Source organism: Nuphar pumila, chromosome 7, assembly GCF_984573655.1.
Source record: "Nuphar pumila chromosome 7, dmNupPumi1.hap1.1, whole genome shotgun sequence".
NCBI classification, from domain to species: Eukaryota; Viridiplantae; Streptophyta; class Magnoliopsida; order Nymphaeales; family Nymphaeaceae; genus Nuphar; species Nuphar pumila.
In genome coordinates this window covers 31,900,929-31,910,115 of record NC_143255.1, presented here as the reverse complement: position 1 = coordinate 31,910,115, position 9,187 = coordinate 31,900,929, and the positions used below count along the sequence as shown (strand labels likewise).

General features: G+C 43.0%; 1 protein-coding gene across 1 annotated transcript; it reads right to left on the bottom strand.

The window, feature by feature from the left end:
* Positions 1–1,100: 1,100 nt before the first annotated feature.
* On the bottom strand, positions 1,101–3,661 carry CP33 (chloroplast RNA-binding protein 33). The gene is made up of 2 exons (XM_090014122.1): positions 2,718–3,661; positions 1,101–1,851 (listed from the first exon to the last, which is right to left on the bottom strand). Exons 1-2 carry the CDS (start codon positions 3,510–3,512, stop codon positions 1,768–1,770), a joined length of 879 nt encoding a protein of 292 aa, XP_089870248.1. The 5' UTR covers positions 3,513–3,661; the 3' UTR covers positions 1,101–1,767.
* Between the last annotated feature and the right edge of the window lie 5,526 nt (positions 3,662–9,187).

Here is a 9,187-nt window from a genome sequence, read left to right as displayed (position 1 = left end):
AAAAACTCAGGTCGGCCTGATAGCCCACGGGCCGGCCTGAGCCCAGCCCACGTATATAACAGGCCGGGTTTCAGCCCGGTACCTAATGGGCCCAGGCTTAAAATCATGGCCCAAACCAGGCCCATGGAGTGCTGGTAGGTTGCTCACTCATTTTTTTTTTTTGCTCTTGCCTGAGCTGGATAATGATTCGTTCGTGTTTCCTTTTCATTTTTCATAGCTTGAATAATCGCTTAACAACCTCATCCTTTATCCTGCTTCCTATTTCATACTACTTTTTTTTAGCACTCGCTTTAGTGCTTATGATTCACTTATAGTATCCATTTCATTTCCTGGTACAAACTGTATCGTAAATCGAGCCAAGGATCATCATGCCCACAGGAGAAGGTAAAACATGAGGTCAAATCATGTGCAACCACATTGCACAAAGTACGTGGTGGACGCTGCACCTGACCACCCCACCCATCAATATAGCACAGTGTCTGAACCACAAGGCCCAACAGCTGATGACCACAGGCAGGTGCAGCAGCACAAGCACTTTGTGCAATGTGATTGCACTTGATCTTGTTTCGTTAAGTATTTTTTCAGTCAGAGGGAGGCAGCGAACTATAATTAAAACCAATATATACTGTGGCATCAGTATCACCTTCTTTATGTTGAAAAAGGTGTAGCACTAATGACATATGCAGATGTAAAACTAATTAAGAAATTTTAATTGAACACTTAATGAGCTGAAGCTCGCCTCTGCGGCTCTACCCAACCCGTTTAATTAATTAAACTCAACACATGCATTCCACTCAAGAACAGTTGACCTCTATTTTTTGGGTTTGGGGTGTGTGTTGGCAAGGACGGTCAGAGAAATTAATTGAAAAATATTTATTTTACCAGCCTTGAGAAATTCTGTCAAGAAAGAAAGACGAGGTTATCGGAGCTAATTAAAAAGGTCTGATGGATTCCAAATTGATAACACAATGATATGAATTCGGAGCTAAAGCATTAAATCTCAGAACAATCGGAACGGCCCCAACCTATGTTTCAGGCTTTTAAATCCAAGAAACAAACATGTTTGTTTTGGTCACAGGTGGGGATGAACAACCACAGCTGAAAAAGCAGGTGATGTGATTGTTGGTCAAGGTCAGTATTGTGACCAACTTTCACAATATTCAAAGCAAAAACAATCATAGTTGACAATCACAGTCGCAACTTATACTTTTCTCATATTTCACTAACCTTAAGAAACTGTTGTGACTGTGATTTACAATCACAACTGTTGTGACTGATTTACAATCACAAGGCATTAGGGTTTCTACCAACAAGTTGCCATCATTTTACTTGGGAACCTGCACATGACAAACAATGAGCGAGGTCTATAGCTATACCAGACAATACTCTGTTCACCGCCCTGGCATTGCATGCAGAGGACCACCGGTGGGCTTCCTGTTCCCCACAACACTTCATGCTGGCACTTTATAAGAGCAGCAGCAGCAGCTCCCTTCTGATACAATCGCTTGCCTTATCATAAGTGGCAGGGAAGCAATTACAGGAACTCTTGCACCCTGCCCTGCTTCGAATGTTTTACGCTTACCAACTAGACTCAAACTAGGCCACCACTCTTATATCAGTAGAACATTCACGAAACTAATTTTAGCACAAAACTCTTTCGGTGACAAGTGCCTATTGGGCTTGCTGAATTTCCTAAGAGATTCACAGAGAGAGAGAGAGAGAGTGTGTGTGTGTGTTTCTGCTTGTTTCAGTTGCTCTAATGATGCATCACTCAACATCATCGGGACCATCTACCTCAGGTGAGATCTTCTCAATGGCCAAATTCAGGCGAAGAGGTCTTCCCTCCAGCTCCTGCACATCACGGAAAATAACAACCAAGTTATGCCAGCGTGTATCTTCCATCTACTCCATGTTGTGGATGCCTATTTGGCAACCATAAAACAGATCGTAACAGGATAGAGAAGAGAGAACTGCATAAACGAATCGATGGAAGAAAACACATGACATCGTCCCACAAAGGAATGCTAATTGCAATTAAATATCATGCTCCCAAAGAATTCTCGAATCAAAATGGCAATGCTTTGTTATTCTTGGAGTTTGTTGAAGATTAAATTGGAAACGAGTGAAGTCCTATACTGAACCAATTAAGGCTCTTATCAAGAGCCTTGCATTGTGATGGAGCCACCATTTTCATGTGTTGCCAAAATATGGTTTTACCAAAATGTTGCGTTGAGGATGGAGTTGCCAAAAACATAATCTTGCAAAGGAAAACCCTCACTGAGAACCAGTTCACTTAATGAACACGCCTTCCTGCAAGACTCTTACGTGCCCCAACCATGATAAAACAACGGCAGCCCTCATGCACCAGCAGCATTCGATCTTGGGCCTTCAGGTTGACACAGGACCCCGCTGATCACATGGGTAACCACCACGGTGGTCTCTGTAATGGTGTTGAAATGTGGTGTTGGGGCTTCCAACTCCATTCACAATGTAGTATTTTGGCAACACCACTCCACGGAGACAGTAGAGAGCATGAGAACACTTGGGGAAACCGCATCACACCTCGTTCAAGGCTCCCAAACAGAGCCTACATCTCAAAGAGGAGAAAGAAAAACTTCGAACAGGATGAAGTTCTCTTGTTCTCGAATCGAAATTTTAAACGCAAGCAGAGAATTAAGATGCATGCACTTGTTATTTTAGGGGTTTGGCTAGCTTACCGCGCCGCTCATGGCGGCCAAAGCCGACTCGGCATCCTCCAGCGACTCGAAGGACACGAACCCGAATCCCCTAGACCTGCCCGAGTCCCTCTCGTAGACCACCTTGGCACCCACAAGGCCCGGCTGAACCTCAAACGCGGCTCTCAAATCCTCAGAGGTGAGCGTCCACGCCAGATTCCCGGCGTAAATCTTGTAAGGCGTGTCCACAAACGCCCGGTTGCTTCTTCGGATCCTGGGTCCCATGACCGCCCTCTCTCCTCCCTTGGGAACCTCGGGGAAGTTCACCTTCATCGTCCTGCCACCCACTTGAGACCCATTGAACATCCTGATGGCCTCCGTCGCTTCCTCCACGCACCCCATCGTCACGAAGCCGAAACCCCTGCTCCTTCTCTCCTCCGTCCTGTCGCAGACCACCTCTGCGGTCACTACGTTCCCGGCTTCCTGAAACAACTCGGATAGTTGGGAGGAGGTGATGGAGTAGGGGAGGTTCCCCACGTACAGCCTAACTCTTTCAGCCACACTACCATCAGCAGCAGAAGAAGGAAAGATCTCGATTTTTTCCTCATATGTGTCCTCGTCGCCTTGTTCGATCTCTGGAGTTATAGCAGAGGCGAGGTAAGCGGACAGGACAGCGGTTGATGGAACGAGGAGAGGCCTCGGATATGGTGGTGATGAAAGGGGCGAGGAGGTTAGGGAAGAGTGGGCGACCCACCTCGTTTTCGAGCTGTAAACGGTGAGGCGAGGTGAAGATTTGCCGAACAACAGATTGACGGCTTGGAGGCCTACGGCTGCCATTTCGACCAATGGGTTGATGCTAAATCTCTTGCTATGCTCCTCAAGGGATGAGAAATTGAGGATGAAGGTGAGCTTGGATCCTTCCACTTTCGTTCTTTTCCCCTTTCTCCTTTTGGTACGAAGACCACTTCTCTTCCCCGCGTTCTGGCTTCCGAAGACGATAAGGAGGGATCCGATGTAGGGCCCACCTTATCATGCAGCCGTAAGTAAATAAATCAATAAATAATATAGAAATGAAAACCTACTCACTATAAGACATGCCAATACCCACTACATCTGGACCATCCCATCAAACAATCCAGCTTAACCTCTCCCTCTCTCCCCTTTCTTCTAGAGGAAATCCAGGGAGGAAGCGCATAACTGCAACGCTCATTCAATGGGGCCTGCAATCTGCTGCTGTAGGCCCAATGCAATGCTCACATAGTCGGGACACTTAGCGCTCCCTAGGTTTCTTCTTTCTTTCTTTCCTCTTTCTCCTCTCACCACCACCACCACCACTTCCTCCGCCTTTCCACCAGATGGCCTTCCTTTTCGAGGCAGCTCCTCCCTCAATTGATCGACGACTGCTGCTGGAGTTCCTTATCTCTGTCCGGCTATTGCAGCCGGAGAGAGAGAAGGAGAATCTGAACCATCTAATCATTATGATCGGATGGTGGGCAGGTTTTTATTTCTCTTTCTCTTCTTTTATATATATATATCGCCCCATGAATAAAAAACACTTTCCAAGTAAGAGACCTGACCGTCCTGAACTATGCCTGCCAACCTATAGTTTATAACTTTATATGTTTTGTTTTGTCTTTTGAAAATCGAGTATACCATAACAGAACTACGAAAACTAGAAATCCAGGCTTCATCAACATGAGATTTCGGCGTCGGCATGAGATTCCGGTGACCTGCAGGGTGCAAGCTTGATCGACGTCGGCTGCAGCAACTTGTGGTTGTGGAGTCACTGGATTGTGGTCCATCCCCCCCCCCCCCCCTCTCTCTCTTTTCTCCTCCAGCCAGCATCGTGAATCACATCCAGACATCACAAAAGGATTCTGGTATCTCTCTTCTCCCCCGGTACCGATGTTAGCGAGAGATTTCAGTGGCAACAAGCTCGAGCTCTGCAACATGTTCATTGTTCACCCCTTCACGGGTCATGGCTTCGTGCACGCAGTCGTCTGCGACTCTAGGGACTGCACTTCTAATGTCCTAAAATCTTGAACTTGTAAATTAAAAATAAAATAAATTTTTAACAAAAATTTTTTTTAAGTTAAAAATAATAATTTAGCGAAAGATAATATTTAGAAAGAATAAGTCGACTAACCTTGGATGGATTACTGGCAAAATTCTCATTCAATAAATTGGGTCGGTATCATCATACATTCATTCAAATCCATGAATATTAAAAATAAAGTTTTATATAAAAAGAGTTATTATAAAAGATCATTTATACAAAATTACAAAAAATATGCTCACGAGCGAATAACATAGAAAGTGAATTCTTGATATCATCACGTCATCGCGCTATCTCCTCAAACATCAATTTAGTCATCACTTGCATCATATAAAATAGGCTACACTCGTGAAAGGCTGGTCGGTGCATCAATATCAAACAAGACTAATATATGCATTATCATATTTCACAATATTCGGTTTCAAGAGAAGTAAAGTAAATATGATAATCTTGTTTCTATAATTAACAATATGTAGGTACTCATAAAACAATACATAAAAACAACTTAGATCGTTCGAGGGTTTATTATTTTATGTAAATTATAAACCAAACAACTAGCTGAGTTTGCTTCAATGAGGATAGTTTTAGAGAAGAAGAGAGAATTTACTAAAGACGAGAACAACTGAGGGATGCATTCAAATTTCTTTAGAAGTCAATGAGATCTACCACCTAGAATAATATTTAGTAGCTCAATCCCATAACTCTGATGACTAGGGACACCGAATAATTCTCACTCAAGAAACATAGTTGTTAACAACTTATCCATCAAAGTTTGTACCTCATATTTTCTTTCTTGACAGAACCAAAAGATGAATGCGTATGTCAGATCTTATTTTATCTGATAACTCATTCAATATACTCTAGTTTTTTAAACCAAATCGAGCATCTTTCTTGTAAAGGCAATCATCTCTCTTTACGTAAATTTTTTATAACATGGTGCATTATCGCATAACGAGGTTTGTTATAAACCTCAAATCCATTCATTATCGTATAGGCATGTCTCATAATACTACAATGATGAGAATGAAATTGGTTTTTCAGAAGAAAAAAAACTCCAATCACAATACTAAAAATCATGATTTTCTACACCTTAAGCTAGGAAAATATCTGAGTTATTCTGGATACAAAAAGGGCATACGTATGGTCGAAGGCTATGAAGTCGAAGTCTTTTCGTTATGTTGGTTCAAAGAGAATACTCAATTACGAATGCCTAAGTCATAAAAATCTCAACTTATATTAGAGTTCAAACCAGGTTGGAAGAGTGTTTCGAAGAACGCTCTAACGCTTGAAAAATGTTTGACACGAATAGACACAACAACTTTGACGTATAATAGTATATAAGACTTATGTTGTTCATAGGATAAGCAGTGTATATGTATGCTAAATATTACAAACATGTGAATGAAAAACACTTGTTTCATTTTATGAGACATCGAAACTTACGAACCTGAAATCTTGCATGAGAAACTTTTTGAAGATTAAGGTAAGAATGCACAAATTTGCATCTTTAAATAAATAGTAGGATGATTTAAGTAAGCAGGAGTACGTAAGACTACGTACTCTAAATAAATGCACGTGTAATTGAAATAGAGCAAGAGTACGCAAAATTACATCCCTCCATAGTTATATTTGTATATAGGATACATATATATTAAAGCAAAAGTCTCTGCACATAATAGCGCAATGACAAAGTAAATAACGTAGAGTAGGGCTCGATGTGTGAAACCAACCATCGTGCTAAATAAATTGCATACGTAAGCAAAGCCCAATATATGAAACTATACATTGAGCTAAGTAAACTGTGTAAAGAAGGAGCTTGTGGACGTTACAATGCGATGAAAAAGTAAACAACGTAATTTAAATGAGACAAGAATACACAAAATTGCATCCTTTAGTTAAAAGCGTATATATATATATATATATATATATATATATCACCATCATCATCGTATGCAACTTTTTTCTACCATAGAGATGGTACGAATCTCTGACAATTCCGAGTGTAGATTATCAATTTGTTTGTACCTCATTATGCATGTCAAAGGTGTAGAGTCTTGTTCGTTGCACCGATGTGGTGCACTAAAAAAGGTTTTTATCACAGTGCATAAGAAACAAGGTTAAGTTCTTGTAATAGTGGAAGATGCGACGATCGTGTTGCAGGGGTCAAACCTAAACCTAGTTTGGATCGATCGGACCAAGCCGGGTAGATGAGACATAAAAAGAGTCGGTTAGGTTCGATAACAATCTGTGTTAACTAGGTTTGACCGAGCCGGATTCATTACAAAAAATGGTTTAAGCTAAGTTTGGCCTTTGTTGAACTCAGCTTGGTTGAATGAAGAAAGTGGCAACCCGATGCTACCCTTGATCGAGCCGAGCTCGGTTTAAGAAGACCGAGCCAGACTTAGGCCAAGGGTGAAAGACATGACCAAGCCGGTCTCGGTTACAAAAATATGGATCGAGCTGAGCTCGACAGAGCCAAGCATGTAACAACAACAGTTGTTGTTGCTCGTGCGAACAGGGTGGACTTAGTGGCCTGGCCGAGCTCGACCTAGCCTCCAATGAGACAGGACCATGCATGGGCTCGGTCCTCGTACAGAGAGAATCGATCTGGACTTGGTTTAAACCGAGTTCAGCTCAGTAAACCCAGGGGAAGGGGGCGAGGTTGGTGGCCAGGCCACTGCCGGAGGCAGTGGCCGCGACGGCTAGCCCAGGGTCCCTGCTCGCCCCTGGTGGCATGACAGGGAGAGTCGAGAGAGGCAGAGAGGGGGAGATACCATGACAACGCGAGTGTCATTGTGGCCTCTTTTGCCCCTGACCGAGATCCTTGCCCGCCCTTTGTAGCGTGACAAGGTGCTGGGAAGTTGAGCCCAACTTGGGTTCACTCAGACCAACCACTACCATTTGGGTGTGGCTGGTACAAGGCAGGGCAAAGGGGATACCCTCCCTTGCAGCGATAACAGCAACCGAGGTTGTTGTTGCATTGGTTGCTTGGGCAGCCACAAAAGAAGGGGAAAAAGAGACAGAAATGGGGGAGGAGGTAGGCGCAGGTGGCGCTTGCCCTCCGATCAATCAGAGGATGATGAGAGAGGTAGGAGGGTGCCGCCCTCTTGCTAGAAATAGAGAGACGAGGGAGCGGGGTAGGAGGGTGTTGCCCTCTTGCTGATCAGAGAGAGAGAGAGAGAGAGAGAGAGAGAGAGAGAGAGAGAGAGAGAGAGAGAGAGGGAGAGGTTTTCGATAGGTGAAGAGATTTTTGGCGAGGGGGAGAGGCGGTGAGGGTGCAAAGTGAGAGGGAGAGGAAACCAATGAGAGGAAGAGAGTAAATAGAGAGGGGGGGGGGGGGGGGGGAGTGCGTAATTTAAAAAGGAAAAACTCCCTGTAGGGGATTTAAATAGGGAGGCAAGAGGGGGGATGTCGACATCCCTTGCTTGGATCTGACCCAAGGATTTGGGTTCGAGACCTAAATTTGGATTGGGTTGGGCAACTCAATGCTCTATTATATATATATATTTTAGATTTGGATATTTCAAAGATCCAAATAAAAAAAAACCTTAGAGGAAAAGTTTTTAAGAAGGGGTTTGTAGTCAGATCAGGTCACTATTAGATTCTGATACCAACGTGTGTATTTGTGTTTTTGATTGGTTTGGATCTAATTCTAGACTCCAAATCAATATGGATATTTTTTTGGATCAAAGATGATTTGAGGTTAGATCCCTACCTCATGGATCCAAACTTATGCCATTTTGGTTTTTGAGTGCTCCGGATTTCCCTAGAGCTGCGTTCTCTCTTTTATATATACTTTGAACCTGGATCAGGTCTACTAAATGGGTCAGAGTCCTTGTTATAAGCTTTATAAGCTTGAATCCAAACATAATAAAACCAGAGATTCCTTATATGTCAAAAGTATCCTCAAAATTGAGTTTAATGGATGTTGATCTGTGTGGATCTTCTACCAAGATTTAGATTCATAATGTGTTTGATCAAGTTCCAAACCTTTTTAACATCTAAAATTTCATCAATTTATTCATGGTCGTTGAATTTCATTAAAATACAAAAAATTTGCAGACTTTACAACAATATCTCCGTCTCTCTCTCTCTATATATATTGTAGCCACAGGAATGCAGTTGCCTCTCTCTCTGACTCGTCCAACCATGGAGCCAGCAGGTTGCAGGCTGCAACATGGCGACATGCTCTCTCTATGACTCAACTCTCTCTGATTTTGCATTTTGTGAATTTGTGTAATTTTTTGTTTTGTGGTGTTGCCCTGTTTTTTTGGTATTTTTTTCACAATTTACATAGGAATGGCAGTGGACCGGGGAAAAACGGGGCCCCACCCTGCCTTGCCACTTTTGGACCGGAGATGGAGTACCTGAAATGGGGATGGAGGTTAAAATCAAAACCCGTGCAGGGATGGACTTACGCTTTCTTCCGCCCCATCCCCGATCCCTGTTAGTAAAA

Excerpts from the sequence above, each read along its gene's own strand:
- CP33 (XM_090014122.1), bottom strand. The coding sequence starts at position 3,512 with ATGGCAGCCGTAGGCCTCCAAGCCGTCAATCTGTTGTTCGGCAAATCT. Across the intron at positions 1,852-2,717 it reads TGGCCGCCATGAGCGGCGCG|GAGCTGGAGGGAAGACCTCT; the intron begins GTAAGCTAGCCA and ends CGTGATGTGCAG.